General features: G+C 45.6%; 2 protein-coding genes across 2 annotated transcripts; one reads left to right on the forward strand and one right to left on the reverse strand.

Annotated features, from left to right (window-relative positions):
• Positions 1 to 955: 955 nt before the first annotated feature.
• Positions 956 to 5,226, reverse strand: LOC119446368 (tubulin alpha-2/alpha-4 chain). The gene is given in 6 exon segments (XM_037710782.2): positions 956 to 1,321; positions 1,654 to 1,952; positions 1,955 to 2,180; positions 2,765 to 3,041; positions 3,385 to 3,648; positions 5,080 to 5,226. Coding segments are annotated over 5 exon segments (1,353 nt in total). The 5' UTR covers positions 3,636 to 3,648; positions 5,080 to 5,226; the 3' UTR covers positions 956 to 1,021.
• Positions 5,227 to 6,910: 1,684 nt separating this feature from the next.
• Positions 6,911 to 12,867, forward strand: LOC119446367 (glutathione S-transferase C-terminal domain-containing protein homolog). The gene is given in 3 exon segments (XM_037710781.2): positions 6,911 to 8,692; positions 8,694 to 8,780; positions 8,782 to 12,867. Coding segments are annotated over 3 exon segments (1,824 nt in total). The 5' UTR covers positions 6,911 to 7,141; the 3' UTR covers positions 8,968 to 12,867.
• Positions 12,868 to 19,885: the final 7,018 nt, after the last annotated feature.

Raw genomic sequence — 19,885 nt, forward strand, 5'->3', positions numbered from 1 at the left:
ACTCTTAGACTGTTGCAAGACTTCACACTAGTATGTGGCTGAAAAGTAATCCCATTTTCGGCAATTTTTACAAGTTAAATCAAGCCCCATATCAAAATTGTGCTTCCAACAGTCGCAAATTAAACTTTCTCCCTCTCAAATGCAATAAACTTCATTAAAATTGATCCAGGAGTCTCCTCGGGAAAGAGTTTCAGTCTTGTGTGTATTTGAATAAGTGGCATTGGAGATGTGCCTCGGCTAAAGCTTCTAATGCCCAAGCAAGAAAAGCACAACTCTGGTGCTGCAATTCTTCAGCTAGCCCGAGAATGAAGGTTATTGGTACACAGATTTCTGAACACCGCTGTCAAGTTTGTCAATACTTTGTCAAGTGTATTTGACAAAATATTGCTTTCCTAATACCGATTTGCAGTCTTGCTGCCTCTACACTGCATTTTGACATCCAAGGCAGATGCAGTGTAGAACCAATAATGTCAAAATGCAGTGTAGAGGCAGCAAGACTGCAAATCGGTATTAGGAAAGCAATATTTTGTCAAATCATTTTGCAAAATTAACACTTCAACCCACCATGTTTACTAAAAACAAATGCAGTCAATGGACTGGAAATAAAAATTCAAAAGAAAAGTGGTTCAAAACCTGAACAAAGCTTACGCAAAGACATGAATGCAGCAGCATTCCCATGCTGGCAAGTCAACTGCCATGCATGCAGATACCCAATACCAAAGATCCTTCAACTGATGCAACTCTTGCTACACAGCTGAGTTACCATAGGCACTGGCATTTCCCATGGCTAGGCAAACCACCAGAGCACAAAGGCCCTTGCTACTGGCCTCAAGCCAGAAAGGTTCCATTTATTAGTCCCTGTAGCTGAAATGTTTCGTAGTTGCACGAGCCCTGTGAAGTGTTGCAGCTATTAGCCTGGACAGGCTAGGTGAAGTAATGCAAAAAGGCAAACAGGTTGTGGCAATCAAGACTGCTCTTTTATTCCACACCCCGAGCAGGAGGGCAAGAACATCTTCCCCCTTTAGAACTCCTCGCCACCATCATCTTCAGCACCCTCAGCTGAGTCGATGCCAACCTCCTCGTAGTCCTTCTCCAAGGCAGCCAAGTCCTCCCTGGCCTCCGAGAACTCGCCTTCCTCCATGCCTTCACCGACGTACCAGTGGACGAACGCCCGCTTGGCATACATGAGGTCGAACTTGTGGTCAAGGCGTGCCCAGGCCTCGGCAATGGCTGTTGTGTTTGACAGCATGCACACGGCACGCTGGACCTTGGCAAGATCTCCACCGGGAACAACAGTTGGGGGCTGGTAGTTGATGCCAACCTGGAATGAAAACGAGAAGTCAGTTAAAGACTGTTCAGAAGAGGAAAATGTGCAAAGTTAAATGCATTTCCAGCAGATGTAGGTAAACACAATTCCTTGCAATGTTGCTAGATGAGGGCTTAAGGCAATATACTGAACAGTGCAGAGCTACGGAGGCTAACTCTGCATAAAGGCACTTGTCTGCACTAGTCCTGCAACATGGCTAACTCTTGTATAGTACAGCTTGCAGAAATTTTAGCATTCACTAGGAGCGACCTCCCCTTATGTTAAGTATTCCCACCTATAAAGGCACAAAAACTGGCAAATTAACCCAGCAGGCATAGTCACCGTACCTTAAATCCAGTGGGGCACCAGTCCACAAACTGGATCGTGCGCTTGGTCTTGATGGCTGCAATAGCTGCGTTGACATCTTTGGGCACAACATCCCCACGGTACAGAAGGCAGCAGGCCATGTACTTTCCGTGGCGGGGGTCGCACTTGACCATTTGGTTGGCGGGCTCGAAGCAGGCATTTGTGATCTCAGCCACAGTCAGCTGCTCATGGTAAGCCTTCTCGGCAGAGATCACGGGAGCATACGTGACAAGAGGGAAGTGGATACGGGGGTAGGGCACCAGGTTGGTCTGGAACTCGTCAGGTCGACGTTCAGGGCACCATCAAACCGCAGGGAGGCAGTGATTGAGGAGACGATCTGGCCGATAAGCCTGTTCAGGTTTGTGTAGGTGGGCCTTTCAATGTCGAGGTTGCGCCGGCAGATGTCATAAATGGCCTCGTTATCAACCATGAAAGCACAGTCTGAATGCTCAAGAGTGGTGTGGGTTGTGAGGATAGAGTTGTAGGGTTCCACGACTGCTGTAGAGACCTGAAACAAGGATAAGTCCAGGATAAGCTCAGTGCACGTCATTTATAGACAACACGTCAGCAGTTGCGTTATGTAAACACCGCTACCTGAAAGCAACTAAACGCATGCACACTTGAACAAAGTTTTGCATGCCCACGTCTGCCAAAGCACTCTGCAGCATCCTTTTGCACGAGAGGATAGTCCCACAGAGCACGTATAGTACCTGCACAGCACTTGGTGCACAAGTCTGTCCCCTGCATGGTCTCTCCCCAGTGTCCTTGTCCAATGGACTACACGAAGAACAGGAATATGCAGGAGTTGAGCCCACACCAGCCAGTTGGCTGGGGACAAAACTGCTTTCAGACACACTGGCGTGGATAACTGCCATGAAAAGCAGCTCCTGAGCCAACAGGATTAGCCAGCAGCCGAGCCAAAAGCCGGGCCGCCTACACCTCCCTAGTGTCTTAGACGCTGAACATGAAGAGGCTTGACAGGCAAACAAGTTAAACCTCCAAGATAAACTGAACTTAAACAGCTGGACTGCTGTTTGAACAAGTACCCCGTGAAGTTTGCAAAGCAAGTCAAAGGCTAGAAGGAGTACGCACCTGTGGGGCTGGGTAGATGGCGAACTCGAGCTTGGACTTCTTGCCATAGTCAACCGAGAGGCGCTCCATGAGGAGCGAGGTGAAGCCCGAGCCGGTGCCACCTCCAAAGCTGTGGAAGATGAGGAAACCCTGCAGGCCTGTGCACTGGTCTGCCAGCTTCCTGATCCGGTCCAGCACCAGATCCACAATCTCCTTGCCGATCGTGTAGTGGCCGCGAGCATAGTTGTTTGCTGCATCCTCCTTGCCAGTGATCAGCTGCTCGGGGTGGAACAGCTGCCTGCAGTCGACACAAGAGCCACCGCACCAGGTGTTAAAGGCACAAAATCTCAAGCTGCACTTGGCTAAGGTAATGCACCCAGCTCATAAGAAGCTGCATGCCATTTCTGCGTGCCCGAGCAACTTGCTAAAACAAGGCAGTCTAGTTATTGCATTGAATGTTAACAAGTGAAAAGTGAACAGATGCTACATCTTTGGTGTGCAAACAATGGCACTTGTAACAGGTCTTTGTTTATAGAGCTTACATTACTGCACGAAATGCAAGCTTGTTCAGATCACCATTTAGGGGTTGGAATTGGGCTACCAGCAGACCTACGTTTGGCTAGTGGGAAACAAAGACCCACCTGTAAGTTCCGGTGCGCACTTCGTCTACGACCGTCGGCTCCAGATCCACGTACACGGCGCGGGGCACGTGCTTGCCGGCGCCCGTCTCACTGAAGAACGTGTTGAACGAGTCATCGCCTCCTCCAATGGTCTTGTCAGACGGCATCTGCCCGTCGGGCTGGATGCCGTGCTCCAGGCAATACAACTCCCAGCAGGCATTGCCGATCTGGACGCCCGCTTGTCCGACGTGAACAGAGATGCACTCACGCATTGTCACCGGTTAGCTGCACGACAAAAAACAAACACGTTACAGCGAGCACAAGTGAACGTATCGGGCCGAGACTAGTTTAAAAAACAAGCTTTCTCAAAATTGTTAGAATGGCTAGGGCTTTTCCAAATGCCTACGGAATTCATCGGGGCAGCAATGAGCAGTATTCGACAAGCAAGTTGCAGCGCACTGAAGCAACATAGCAAGTGGAAATTTGCATGTTTCAGTAGCGCTTGACCATAAACGCAACAATGCTTAACATTAATATTGCCTGACGTAATGCTATACCATCGACTAGGGACTAGCCGTTGAGATGCGTCACAGAACAAAAATATCTAAAGAAGCACGCGTATGACGGGACCGTCTGTCCCCCGCATGGTCTTTCCCCAGTGCCATAGTCCTAAGGACCACACGAAGATCAGGAATATGCGGGAACACCGCCCTCACCCGGCAAGCCGGGGGACGGCAGTTAATATGCGACACCGTGGCTGTGGACTGACTGCCAGCGCTGGACAGCTCCAGGGGCCACGCCCGAGAACGGGAGCGGAGCGCCACGCGAAGCAGCAACTCCGCTCGACCGCACCTCAATGTCGGTACAAAAAAAGTCTTTTCAAGCGAATGAGGTTTCATATAAAAAAAAAAAAAGACAACGCAACTCTGAAAGCGACGCTTTGTTTCCGCTCCAGATTTTTTTAAACTTCCTAAGCGGCTGCAATCGTGCTTGTAAAGGCTACGTGGACGTATTAAAGGAGTCACGCAGCGCATGCAAATAAGTTCTCGCCCCAAAAACGATTCGGCGCACGCAGAGGCACGCTCCCAAAGCCGGTTTCGGTCACGGAAGACACCCTCCCGACGGCCCCTGTTAACAGCCGCAACGAACGGTCAGGCACGCCTGCTGACCGTTGGAGCGCGACGACGCCATGATGAATTCGAAATTTGAACAAGGCGGGTGGGGTAAGGATTGGCTTACGGCAGGTGACGTGAAAGAATCTGGAGGAGGCCAACACCTTCGTAGAGAGCAGCTCAACAACTTTAGAACGCTACTAGCCGCGTTGTAGCGACAATTGATTTGCCTTGCACAGCCCTGCCGAACGGCTAGTCAAAGCCAACGCGGCGGGACGGTTAGGGGTTAGGCCTATGAACAGGCGGGCGCCGACTGCTACAGAAGTACGAATATCTGCTCCGTTCTTCCCAGCGATCTACTCAATGGATAAAACTACAGCTCGAATTCTCAAGGCCACCTGGCCTTGGTAACCATCCATTGGCGTAAATTTTCATAACGTTTCCGACCATGCCGGCACTAGGCCTACGCAGCGACCGCGGCAACCATAAGCTAACACAATTCTATGCATCCATCTGAATTAAAAGCACGCAAACGAACGATCAGCAAGCCGATACGTGCCGGAACGAGCGCCGAGAAGCTACAAATAGTTGAAAACGTACTTACAGGGGATGTAGGGCCCAAAAAACGTTTACTTCGACGCCAACAAGGAACGTCCGTAAACCAATGGGTCTGAAGAAAAAGTGCGGCAGCGCACCTTATATAGGGATGTGCACTTTGCCGCGCATGCGCAATAGCTTCTTTTGCAGTTCTACTTTAAATATAGCAGAATATCCTTATTGTTATTCTTATTTTATTTTTACAGATGTGAAATTTATTTTTTAATAAATGCGCGTTTTGATTTTAGCAATTTTTATCATTTTTATCTTCATAAAAATGGGAACTATTTCTTGTAGCGCACTCTGTATGGACCGCGCTCACACGTCGCACATTATATTATTCCGCGGCAAATTGGCGCCGGAGACTATGAATGAGAACAAAATACAAAGAAATCTGTGTGGTGGTGGCACACCGGCCAACGCCCAATATTACACATTTCGTGCGTGACGAACTACGGGCTTGGTTGCAACACAATATAATAGGCTTACTGGCTTTAACACGCTCTAGTCGTACTCATCATCAAGAATGTTGGCTTCGCTGATTTTTCTCGGCACTTAATCGACATTGGGAATGACAATGGGTGTCTCGATTACCGCGTGCAATCAGCTGCGTGTATTCGCAGTCCCTTACGTGAGGTGTACAAGTGTAAAGTAACGAATATGTCGGTGTTATCTTATTGTCACGTCATTCTTAATTGGTACTGTAGACGCCGGCAACGCACTACACGTGTTTTCTTTTACTGGTCTTCCATTCAGTTATGCAAGTTTCAAATTCTTGAGCCAGCTAATATGAAGAACAGAAATTGGAAGAAACAATGCTTACTCAGAACCTCCTAGTTACCACACTCCGCCCAGGTATAGATATCATAAGCTAAATATTTTCAAAATTAGGTTTAAGAATTTTGACACGTTGTAGTGTAAAACCTCATGGTGCAAGCAGAAAGAGTTTAACGTTAAACTGTTTAATCAATTCGTAAAAATAAAATAAAGTTCATTCATATAATATTCAGCAACAAAAGAACGTCGTGGAGATCGCATGCACTGCTTCAGAGACTCCCCCTTGCTATTTTAACATTAGCTGCTCGGGGCAGCAAAATTCACTCAGGTTAAAATCGGCCCCTACGGCGCCCGATATCTGCACCGATAACGCAATCGCAACATTCCGTATTCAGGTGTAACACGCTGCAGATTCGTGCTCGATACGCGTAATAGGCTGTACTTTTATATCTGTTTCCCCTTCTTTTCTCTCTCTCTTTCTTTCTTTCTTTTTTTTTTTTTTTTTTTTTTTTTTTTCGTCTTCTCGCGAATGAAGGGTTCCTTGACACCAGCAGAGCGAACAGGAGAAGTCAAGACGGGATGCAAGCAGCAAGAAAAGACGAAAGGCCGGCTCCCGGAAAATGGCATGTGCACTGCCGAAACCGGACGTGGGTCTGGGGGCACGGTTGCCAAAAAATACCGCCGGCGGAATTTTGTTGCTGTTTACGTTTCCATGGCAACGGTCAAGCTCTGTCGGTGCGTCACCCCAAAACCCCAACGCCCGCCGGTGCCCCCTCCCCCGCACCACTCTTTCATTCTTCCTGCCTCCATTCTCTCTCTCTCTCTTTCTTCTTGTTTCTCTTTTAGAACAAACACCGGCTCGACGTGGCGTTAGAACCTCAAACCACACGTGCACAGGGCCTCAAACAGCGTGTACACAGGCGTACGTGAATCTGATTCGGGTTTAATTCGCGGTTGGACCAACGTTTGGTTGGGCTTTCAAATTCAAGAAAAGTATATTTTTAAAAGAAATAAAACTTACGAGATTTCGCTTGAAAAAAAAAATGCTGAGCAGATCATGCGACAGGATATTTCGATATTGCAAAAGCGTTGTCGTACAAACGTTTAGCGTCCACCAACAATGACAAAACCAAGATGGCGGCGCCCTGCACGAAATGCGGCAAAATGGAACGAGATTTTCGTCGTGGTGGTAATCGCGATGCGAGTGTAGCGCACTAACGAGACACTCAATGACGAGAAAAACTTTGTTGTTCTTGTGCGGCTAGGTAGCTGCGCAAAGAAAGCACGCAAGCATGGCGATCGAGCACCTCGTAATGCTCAGCGGCAGGAGCGACGGCAACTTGCTACGTGTACCGCAAAACACTCTCGTGGCTCTGTTCGCGTTCGCCTACTGCGAGGTCGACGGTCTCCGCGTCGTTTTAGTGCGACGCGACGCACCCAGTGACGACGGCGGCTGCAGCGGTGAGCTGCTCTTCGCTTTGCCTCGCAGCGTCCTTTCGAGGCTCAAATGCGTCGAGGCGAGCGACTCGCCGACACCTCAAGAACTACTCGACTGCGATCCGCCCGCCGTCTATCTGCCCGACAAGACCACCGCGACTTGCATCGGAGGACTCGCGGGTGTTCTCCGATGGGTACTGGGTCAGTTCGGCAGTCGAACCCGGGACCCCGAGTGCAAGACGCTGTTGGGCTTCCGCGGCGGCTGCCTCGCGGCCTGCGCGGAGTCTTCTTTGTGGACTCGCTTCTGCGAGCTCGACATACAGAAGGTCGTCCCGAAGCTCCGGACGCGCTGCTCTGGTACCGGGTTCGAATCTCCGCTGCGGCTTCCCGAGGAGCTGCTTCTGCTCGAGGCGCACATGCGACAGCCGGTGAAAACGCACAACGTTCGGAGGAAGCAACAGCAAGTGTTTCGAGCGTCGCGTAGTGAGGGCGCGGCTGGCGATCGCGTCGACGGCTCGCTCGCGAAGCGCAAGCCGACTGACGGTAACCTGCCGGAATTGGAACACCGGTTCGTCGAGGGTTTCGACGAGACGCTAGCCGACGTAGTGCTCTTTCCCGTGGTTCACCTCGTATTCACCGAGCTGGCCGCCGTTACGAGTGGAGATGCAATATCCGAAAGGCTGCCCCTCACTTTCAGGTGGTACGAAACTATGTGCGCGCAGGCGCAAACTCGCCTCGCACTGGACGCTCTGGAACTGAAACGCATGGAACAGGTCGAGCGCCCAGATGAGAGCAGCATGTTCATCGAAGAGTCGGAGCTCCCGAAGGACAGCCTCTACTCGTCTCACCCGGAGCGCACGAAGCCCCGGATTCGACACAAGAACCCGGAATCGATCATCAACTCGCTCAGGGAGGCCTGCATAACGCCGGACTTGAAGCCCAACCCTGGGGAAGACTCCCTGCCTCTGCCCTGGAACGAGTTTCCAGAGAAAGTACACCCTCTCGGAGGAGGTCTTCCAGAAACCAGGGTCCTACGCAAGTGTCAGCAGATTGAGAACCTTGTTGTTCTAGCTCTTCAACACACCTTCGACGGCTGCAAGGTTGTCGACTTCTGTTCCGGAGGAGGTCACGTAGGCATCGTTCTGGCCTACTTGCTCCCCGACTGCCGGGTAGTGATGATCGAGAACAAAGAAGAGTCGATGCACCGTGCACGGGAGAGGGTCAGGTCCCTGGGTCTACGAAATGTCGTCCTGTATCAGTGTAACATGGACTACTACGTCGGCGATTTCGACTTGGGTGTCTCCTTGCACGCATGCGGTGTTGCTACCGACTTGGTTTTGCAGAAGTGCATCGAACACAATGCGGCTTTTGTGTCGTGTCCCTGTTGCTACGGTGCCATGAAGGCAACAGGAGGGCATCAGCTACCCTCTCAGCCGTGCCTTCAGAGACATGGGCATCTCCAAAGAGGACTACACGTTGTTGTGCCACTATGCCTGACCGGACTGAGCGTGACACGCCGACGTGCCAGCAAGGCCATTATTGCATGGCTCTGGTGGACCGAGACCGGGCAATGGGAGCGGCCGAAAGCGGCTATGAAGTTATTGTGACACAGATGGTACCGCACGATTGCTCGCCCAAGGGACTCGTATTGGTTGGCAAACGGACGTCTAAAGTGTGTTGAAAGTACACATTGCCAGTTTTCGAAGAGCGCACATTTTGAGCCGTGTGGAGCTTCCATTGCATACTCTTAGTGCGTATGGGTTCAGTAGGAATAGACGGCTTGCATAGAATCGTCCTTTTCACTGTTACTCGCTGTTGTTGACAAACACACACTAGTGTAATTGTTACAGCCTCAATCAAACTGGCTACACTTTTGAATCAGGTAAGGTCAGGTTAATCAAAGTGAGTTGTTTAGTAAATACCGCATGTTGAAGTTACATCATGTTTTTATGAAAAAGTCTGCTGTCATGTTTAATATATGGAGCTGTTCTTTATATACTGTTCAGGCAACACCAGAGGCAGTGTCCGTGCTCACACATAAGCGCTGCCAGAAATTTAAGAACTTATATAATTTCAAAGATATTTACTGCTGCCATTTCTTGATAATTTGCATGAATGTAGGTGAACACTGCTCAGAATATTTGTGACGTTGCGCTTTGAGCATTTGCAGCTAACTTGAGGACGGCAATATTTGATTCAGTATCAGAAAAACTAAATGATTCGTATTTGTGTTGATTGATTCCTGGAGTTAAAAACATTTAAGCTACACAGTAGACTGTGAAGAATGCCATAGTGGAATGGTGCCAGGTTAATTGTGACAATCTGAGATTAATTTTATGTGTGCCTAAATCTAAGTATACGCAAGTGTTTCTTGCATTCTTCTCTCAATGGGGTGTGACCACAGTCGCCAGGAATTAAGCTCGCAAATTTATGCTCAGAAGTGCAGCTGGATAATGTTGCCGCTTGCAATGGCTCAAACATTCTCAAATGTGTCATGTCAACTGTGATCATTGTAAACGAAAACGCAGCACTGAAAAAGTTCAAATTATTAAAGAAATGGGCGGTCCCTGTGTCTCACAGGAGCTTTGTGTTTGCAATGGGAGTAAATGGCCTGCCCAAGTGACTTGAAAATTCTCCCATGGGCTGTTTGAAATGGAGGTGCTTCGTCTGTTTCCTTCCGTCTGTCCTGTCTCTTGCGCTGTTGCTCGATTTAAATACATTATGTGCCAATGAACCCAAGTTAGCATTCTGCTGAAATGTCTGTTTTCCGAAGAACTTTAACTTGATCAGCATGGCTGCACAACTACTGTGATCCTCACAGACCACACGGGATTCTCTCAGATCCTCAATATCACTGAATGTAACTGAACATCTTGTGTTGTATTTTGCTTCAGTGTACTTATTTACCCTCAGAGCCATGGACATTAGGGAGAGGAGAGTGAATAATAAAAATAAAACAAAAAGAGTACATACACACAAGGCGAGCAATAACTTGAGAAATGCAACGCATATAAATGGTTGCTAGTACACTATCAGCGTAGTCGACAGGTTATTACGCATTAAGATTTAAATATAATGGGAATGATCTGCCCTAAGTACACAGTATTCCATACCACAGTTCCAAGCATGTAAATGTAAGTTTTTGACTCTGACATTATGCATGGTGAGAAAAGGCAGGCATGCACTGCAAAGCACAGACACAAGAGGAATGTAAAGCATAACACCATGAATCCTTTACCAAATTACTCAGATTTTTGTTCGTCGAATGTTACTGTCCCGTTAGGAAACAAAAATATGCAAAGAAAGGATGTGGACATTGATCTTCTCGCAAGCTTATTGTGAATAACAAAAGCACATGCCTGACGTTTTCATTGGTGCCGCATTGCCCATACGGTAGCTGGCGTTGTCAGACCTCTTCAGAAACAGCATCTGAAGATCATCAACCTTTGAAACAGAATCTCTCTAAAATAAGGCCCTTTAGTTAGCGAAAACTCGGCAAAAATACAGTGCTATTCAGATACCAACTCAATTATTGCTCGTATCGGAACATTCTTGCAATTGAGTGACCGTATCAAGATACAGTTTGCATCAGTATTCTTGCTTGAAGTTGCCATGTAAGTGTGAGGGACCGCAGATCATGACTAAGGCAATAGAGATACTTCACCTATTCGAAGCTGCTACACCAAGTTGCTACATTGTGTTCCGTTGTGAGGTTACAAATGCAAGCTGTCCATTTTTTTAAAGAGCTTCTAAAATTCTACTAGTGGCTGCATGCATGTCTTTGGGACATGCACTTGTCAATTAGGCAATGGCGGATACTTGTAATAGTTGCTATTTATCATCAGACTCTCAAAAAGACGAACTGTTATCTGTGAGCTCAGCATTTCACTATAAGTGTGTTTTGGCTGGTTTGAAGTTTACTTGCACATTAAGTGATATGGGCCATATGTTTTGCTTGGCCCCTTAGGTTTGCCACCACGTACATGTTCTAGGTAACTTAGCAAAAACTGTTATAAGGTGCTATGCAGGTCTAATCTTGTGTAGTGGGTTAGACCATAAAAATAAAACAGAAAATATGCCACTGTCCAACTCTAGGTGTGCCAGCTAATTACAATCGCTAATTCCTGCGACGTGGCTGCAGAGGTGAATTTCTTTCAACATCGCGATCTGTCAAGGACGGTGCTTTGGAGCACGGAAGCACAAAGGTCAGATGCAGCACAGTTTTTGTGGGCAGAGCTTGCACTCAATTATTAGCCTGTCACGTGTATGGTTGAGCTAGCTTCATTGAATTTAGCCTCTGTTTTGTTTCCTAATGACCCTGCTTGCCACTGTATAGGTTTCCAATATATTTATTTTGAGAGGTGTGCAATTTTTCACAGTGGATAAAAGTAGGGATACATGTATAATTCCTACTTGATTCCAGCATCTTCCCAGCTTTGAAATGTTATAACAATTTTCCACAGATAAAAGATTTGTGGGTGAGGCCTCTTGCACATATGGTAGGGTAGAGTGGCGTCATGTGTCCAAGGTGCTGCATTGTAAAAACACAAAAGTTACCACTCTTTTTGTGCGTGTGTAGGTGGCACAGGGTCAGCTGTTCAGTGTGGGAGGATCATGGGTCATAGAAAGGCAACTAAGATTAAAATCACTCTCTGAGCTGAAGAAACAGGTTCAAGAGTGCCGTATTGAAGGGTACATAATCTCAACACATTCTTGTGGAGCTAAAATAGTGGTTACAAGAAACGTCGTTCGTCCTGTTTCTTCTTTTTTCTATTTTTTTCTTCTTAATCACGACCCAACTAGCCCGTCAGTCTATCTTTGTTGATCAAAGTGTGAAATGCAAAACCGTGCACATGGTGGCATTCTCATTTGCAAGGCGTGCTGGACAGTTTGCGTGGCTTGCCAGGAGGTTTCTTCTTGCAAAATGTTGCCTCTCTGCCCCTCACATTTGGCACAGACACGAATAAAATGAAAAAAAAAACATGCCGGTCTTGGGTACACGCTGCGTCCCAGTGCAGCTCCCATCAGCCAAGCAGGAACACGAACCGGTTGTGTGTCTTGCAGAAAGAAGGACTGGCCTGTGGTGTGCCACTAGTTCATTCGTGAACATTCCGTTGAGCCGGCGTCACGCAGTGAAGAATTATTGTCGGACAGTGAAAGCCTTCCTCCTCTCTCTGAGACACACCGTCAGTTCTCGTTCCTGGCTGGCTAACGAGATACGCAGCTCTAATCCCGCTGCACAAAATGGGCGGGAATGAGTATGGAGTGTAGGAGTAGCAGGCTGTGAAGCAAGCAAGTGAAACCGGACAGCTGCTGCGGCATTCAAGGCACGGTGACCCCGTTTGTGCGCCTTGGGTGTCCAGTAACTGTGCAGAAGCCATCTCTTATGAACCCAACAGCTGCGCTGAAACTTCGCTTTATAGTGTTCGTTATGTAAGCACACTGATGCCACTCTCTAGGCACAGGTGGCGAGTTTTCTTTAATCTGTAAAAGAAAAGTTGGAGGTGTCCTTGCCTTTTTGAGAAAAAGACCGAATGTGTGTAATTTAACATTGCAATAAACGACCTGCTTGTTCGAGAGATCTGATGGGTGGCTGCTGAAAAAGAGGAGCTTTGGATTTGTAACTTCATAGCTAGCTCTCCCCTTTCCCCATTTATTTTGGCCCTTGCTGCCGTACTGGATGCTAAAGGAATTGTTGAGAGAGGAATAGGGGTGCGCGAATAATAATTCTCGAGACTGAATAGAATACAAATAGAATAGTGCCAGAAGCCAATTGAATCTAATCGAGTATCGAATACTTTTCGAATGATGAACAGTTCTCACCATCAATCTTCACATCCTAGTATATTCCCAACGTTGGCAAGCTTGCGCCATTGCACTGCACGTTGTGAAGTGTTCCTTATTAAATGTACAAGTGGATCATTAGGAGCAAACAAGCAGTTTATTCATACTCATAACTCGTTCGCGAGTGCGAATGATTGCGGTTTAGTCGGGATAAGTTTAGGTCCAAGAATGCCATAAATTGTGCTTCACTGGGTAATTTCCCATGTTTTATGCCGACTATGGCCGCTGGAATGAAGTTTATCACACTGGTTGGCAATTGGAAGTATTCAAAAACTATTATATCAGTGTTACTCAGCGCACTTTCAATCGCGATCCAGCGGGATCAGGATTGAATGTCTCGGTCACGATTGGCTCCTTTGCGCAAGCTGTGGGATGGAGCCAATCGCGGTCGAGAATTTCAATCCAAATCGAGCTCAATCACGATCGCATGTGGCATGTGACATGTGACACCAGTATTAGAAAAATATTCCCATTTACAAATAATGTCTATTCAATTCAAAGACTGAATTGAATAACGCAATGTTCAATTCGTTGTTAGAAAGTTTCAAATATTTGCACACCCCTAGAAAGGGACATAACTTTTGCTTCTGTGTCCTATCAGTTGAACAAACTTACAGTGAGAACTTGGGGAAACCTTAAACAGGTCTAGTGCTTTCGTTTTTTTTTTTTTTAATTTCATTGTAAAGTGGCAAATCAGTTCTGCAGGATCTCGCAAGGTGGTGGAAGGTTCATGAAATGGTAAATTGTCATTGTAGCATGAAGCTATTAGCATGAAACATGTAGCATAAACCGATACGGGCTTTTTCAAAAAAGAAAGCTTCGCAGTTGAGAAAAATATGTTAGTACGTGTTAGGATTCGCAGCAAACTTTCACGTTTATTAGCTCATCAACCTCAGTGACACTGTAGAAAGCAGCACCTACAGTCTTTCTGGGCGTTTTCGCCATGTTATGGTTCAACCTGAACCAGTGAAGCTCATGTCTCCTCTGATATCAGTCCACCTCTTTCTTAGGTTCCCCTGCTGGTTTGATATCTTGACTTAACAAAATAAATTTTGTTTTCATGGAAGTAACTATGTTTGCATCAATAAAGTGTTCCGCTGTGTTCTATAGTACTACTACTATACCTACTGTGTCGGATATTGACCGTACACTTCTATATCTAGTGAACTGCTTTCTCCCTCTGAGAATCTAGCATCATGTATAGCTCCTTTCTTTGATCATGTAAATATTGTAGAAAACATCATCACCTTCTCTTTTTCATGTTATCACCTTTTCCTTGAGTACCGGTACGGTTGAACTGTGGACAGTATGACATATATTGGCGGCGTTCAGTAAGCTTTTTTGGCAATGTTAAGCTTACATCTGACCCACCTATCGTACACATTAAGATACGAAAATATTTGATGTTCGATTCAATTTTAGAACAACAGTGTTTTCTGAGTGCTTGTAATCAAATTTCAAAGATGAGCAATGCAAGGACGGCTCTCCCAATGCTCTCCACAAATGGAAATCAGCAATAGACAACGGAGAGTGCTATAGTTTGGAGTTCATACATTGTCTTGTCCACTGCATGCCTGTGTCTGCTGTTGATGGCAACCAAATTTGACGGATCCAGTCTGAGGAAGCAAAAAAGTTACAGCAGTGAAAATGCAGCTTCATTATTGCATCAAGTAAAATAACTAACAAGTTGAACGACATTATATTGAGCAATGTTAATTGTGTGAGCGAGTATATGAACATCGAAAGTAAGAGGAAAAAAGATGTGGGGGTTTCTTTAAGCGTGTTTTATTATGTTTCTATTCTAAGTCCATTCGATTCACCCCGCACTTCGCAAACTAGTTACTGCCAATTCTTACTCGTGCAGAACCAGCAGGGCACAACCAGCATGAGCCCTGTGCTACCTCACCTACGAGTGCAAGCAATGCTGTGAACTCGTTCGGCAGTTGGTGAGGCGAATCAAAACATGCAGGTGCCGCCATGTTGAAATGGTGAAACTAATAGCAATATGCCGCACCTCCTGAACCAGTTCAATGTGCAGGCAAATCGAGTGAACCTTCTATCACATTTACTTTGCATGCACTTTATTTTTTTATTCCTTTAGAAGCTTGCCAATGAGTTCAGGTCAATACCGGAGAAGTTTGACTGTCAGGTTTTCTTTTCTAAAGTGGGGCTTGTTGTAGAAACACTCACTGCTGAAAGGTTACAATTAATCATTAAGTATGCGAGTTCTTTGCAAATATATGAGAAATGTTTTTAGTCTAGGAACGTTTAATTTTACTATACGAGGTGCTACCCAAAAGTTCCGGGAATTCCGTCGAAAAAAAAAAATGTGTCGATCATAGCACCTAACAAGCACTGTCTCCTTCGAAGTAGTCCCCTTGAGCATGTGTACAGCTATTCCAGCGTTTCTGCCACAATTCCATGCATTCGTGCAACACTCCAGGCAACAATGTTTTGAGGACCACCTGCGATTCTGACTGGATCTCTTCAACAGTGTGACACCAACGTCCTTTCAGTCTCAACTTCAACTTTGGGAACAAGAAAAATAACAAGAAGAAAATATATAGAAGGGGCGAGGTCAGGCGAATAGGGTGGGTGCGGAAGTACTGTGATTTGTTTGGAAGTCAGGAAGTGTCGAAAAGCGAGTGATGCAAGAGCGGGCGTGTTGTTGTGATGAAGAAGCTAGTTGTGGTTCTTCCACTTCTCCGGACGTTTGCAACGAATGCTCTCTCTTAAGCGCCTCAAAACATCACAGTAAAGCTCGCTATTCACGGTTTGTCCAGGAGGTACGCATTCCTTGTGGACAATTACATGTACGTAAAAAAAACAACGAGCATGGACTTCACATTGCCATGAACTTGACGTGCCTTTTTCGGCCGCAGGGAATTTGGCGACTTTCATTGCGACGACTGCTGTTTGGTTGCAGGATCGTAGCCATAAACCCATGTTTCATCCCCGGTTATTACACTGGAGAGGAATGTGGGATAGTCTCTGACTTGTTGCTTCAGTTCCCTACAGACAGAAACACGGTGCAGCTTCTGTTCGTCACTGAGCAGTCTTGGCACGAATTTTGCAGAAATGCGCCTCATGTTCAAAACATCCGACAACATTTGCTGAACTGTGCCGTACAATTGTCCTGCAATGTCGCAGACATCCTTTATAGTTAGCCTGTGATTTCCAACGATAGCCCTTACCGACTTCCGCTATCGTTTCCGGATTGTGCTCGTTGATGGGCATCCAGAACGTTCATCGTCGTCAACACACATTCCACCCTCTTTGAAGCGTTTATGCCATGAAAACGTCCTACTTTAATTGGCTTAAGGCGTAGACTCCAAAAGCATCCTCTAGAATACGATGAGTTTCTGCCGCAGTTTTGCGAAGTTTAAAACAAAACTTGATGCAAATCCTTTATTCCTTGAAGTCTGCCATATTGGTTGCTAAGAAATGCGCCAAATCAGTGAAACATTGCATTGCAAAACAACACTTCGCAAAACAATACTTCTTCTTAGACTTAGGTCATTCAGCACACTGATCCGCAAGGCATGCTGCTAGCTACATCTAGAGTCGGAAATGTGTACCACATTCAGTTTCAAGTTCCCGAAACTTTTGGGTAGCACCTCGTATATGGCACTTGCGTTGAAACTACTGGTTGTGCTAACCCATCTCTGTGACTGTGCGAATGCCTGCAACCCTATATACACCACCACCATTAAATTTCCATATCAAGGCGTTGACTGCAACAACCCCGTATTGCATAAATGCATCTTAACTTGAAGCCCTTGCATGATTTGATATAAACGACGCCTGTCGTGAATGTACCGACAGAAAGTCAATGAGCATCTTGGGCACATTCATGCCATGTGCCATGTGGCAGAATTAAAAGGCTCATCTTGGGGAGTTCGTGTCACTTCAGAACAAGCACACCCCAGCTTGACAATCACTGTACTATTGGGTGCTTTCAAGTATGCAGGAAAGAATAAAGCCCATGCATGTAGCATGTATAAATATAATGTACATGCGCACGTACACATGAAAATAGGGAGGGAATTTCCGGCTGGAAACTGAGTTTTCCAGCCGCATTTCCAGCTGGGAATGGCAATTTAATCAAATGCAAGGCAATGTCATGCAATGCGAAGGCATCAAACAAACGTGCTCGTGGACTCTTTTCGGTGGCATCTCTAAATGCACACCTTTATTTAGATAATGTATGAAATATAGTGAATAATTTTTATAGCAATAGTAATAATTTACCATGACTCTGAATTTCTTGCTTTTTATCACTCTTTACTGCATGAATTGAAATTCGCTTGTAAAAAGTTTAAATAACCTTTGTTTAGGTAAGATGCCTAAGCCAAACCTCACCTTTCAAAAGGATTGTTTACAGTGTAGACTTATGAGCCAGAATTCTCACATATATGATACACTATGCAGCTACAGGCACATTTTGTGACCATGAAAAAACATTCTAATTGCAGAAAACTGCAATTCAAATTTGATATCATCCTTTATTGAAGGCTTCAATACCTATATATGCCGGATCATTTACAGATCTTGGTTTAAGTTAGTCTTTGGGAATTTGATGCAAAAAAATCTTCTGCTATGTTGCTATTATAAGCTCTAGGAATGTGTAAAGCTCCACACTATGTTCACTGTAAACGCCATTATTGGGCAGCGCAGATAAAAAACGAAATGCGAGAAAATTTGTTCTCAATTCTGTCTTTAAAAGTTGTCCCGTGTCCTTTATCGTGTGTCGTTATGGATGTCCAAGAAATGGATAGGTTCCAACTCGCCCGCTTTTAAATTCTTCTGCAGGTCATAGTACACACTGCAGTTATTGTATTTTCTACGTATTCTGCTTCAATAATGGTGCTAAGAAAGCCTATAGCTTGTACAAACATTATATTTTGCCACCAAATTTGCAATTTTGTGAAAAAGGTCTCTACACTCTTCGACAAAGCAATAACTTCACGCTGCATCACATGTGATACAGCAATTAATGCCTCACAGAACTATCTTAATTACTTTTCGACCAAAACATCTGTTGGCTAATAAACACCTTCATACTTTTTGTGGACTCATTTAAACAGTATAAATTGTGGAAGTGACCTGTTCATTAACTTCTTGCACATTGCACGCAGGATCAGCTTGGTGCCATACATTGTCAAAAATAATTTCCAGTGCGAAAGTTGCTCAGTATTTCACTGCTAGAGAGAGGACGCAGATTTATGATGAATCTGTAGGATTTTCACTAAAAGTTGTTCTATGCGCATCACACATGATATCACACATGATAAGCTCTATTGAAAAAACAATGCATACAGACTCATGGCAAACCACAGAAAATATCTTTCTCAGCATGACAATTCGAAGATAGTCAGATACCAACTTTGCAATAATTAGCATGTCAAAAACATTAGCTCTTTAATGCTCTGTCATAGCATTCCAGATGAAGATGTATGTCCCTGCATTTCATGACCACTCATAACTGTTTACTAGGTCACAAAAAAATTCCTGCCCATCCAACGAGAAATATATGCAAGGACGAGCACGTACATCAATCTTCCGCAGCCTCTCTTGCTCTTGTCGCCTTGCCTTCTTTATATCATCATCATCATCATCAGCCTATATTTTATGTCCACTGCAGGACGAAGGCCTCTCCCTGCGATCTCCAATTACCCCTGTCTTGCGCTAGCCTATTCCAACTTGCGCCTGCAAGTTTCCTAACTTCATCATCCCATTTGGTTTTCTGCCGACCTCGACTGCGCTTTCCTTCTCTTGGTATCCATTCTGTAACCCTAATGGTCCACCGGTTATCCATCCTACGCATTATATGGCCTGCCCAGCTCCATTTCTTGCGCTTAATGTCAACTAGAATATCGGCTATCCCCGTTTGTTCTCTGATCCACACCGCTCTCTTCCTGTCTCTTAACGTTAGTCCTAAGATTTTTCGTTCCATCTCTCTTTGTGCGGTCCTTAACTTGTTCTTGAGCTTCTTTGTTAACCTCCAAGTTTCTGCACTGGTAGAATGCAATGATTGTACACTTTTCTTTTCAGCGACAGTGGTAATTTACAGAAATTTACAGAAGAATAAAATGGGGTTGGAGTGCATACTGCAGGCATTGCCAAGTCCTGACTGGGAGCCCTCTTTATATGTGCACTTTTAACTGTGCTGCTAGTAACGTACACATGTGACCAAGAGGAAATATTCCTCCTCTCCAGCTAGCCCTCTACAAAAAAGTATTCTTTTTGTTTTCATGTAGGTGCCATCTGGAAGTGCTACTGCAGTACAATCAATTTTGGTGTGCCTAGTATATTTTTCTGAGGCAATTACAGCCCCTCGGACCTTCAGTCTTTTGTACTCTACTGCAGTCTCACTACCCTGCAGGTATTTCGAATGAAAAGACTGATCAATAATTTCCGGTTTCCCCAAGGGAGCAATGCTTTCTTCACCTGCTTCGGAAACTTTCTGAGCTATGAGTGACAGCGCATGGCTGCTTGCAAGTGCCTTCAAACAAATTAAGCTACTGTGCAAGAGTAGCCGTGTGGCAATCTGAATGGCCACACCATTTGATGATGTGACCAGCCTTAACAACTTGACGATGTTATTCTCAAAAACAAAGCATGAATGTATCCACGGAGGACCGAACAGAAGTACAGACTTTGGTATGTGCAGAAGTTGATGAACATTGTAAGTCATGGTACTTTTACCATACAGAAATTGCACATTCACAACAACTTCTGAGAGCAGACGAGTG

Source organism: Dermacentor silvarum, chromosome 3, assembly GCF_013339745.2.
Source record: "Dermacentor silvarum isolate Dsil-2018 chromosome 3, BIME_Dsil_1.4, whole genome shotgun sequence".
Taxonomy (NCBI): Eukaryota; Metazoa; Arthropoda; class Arachnida; order Ixodida; family Ixodidae; genus Dermacentor; species Dermacentor silvarum.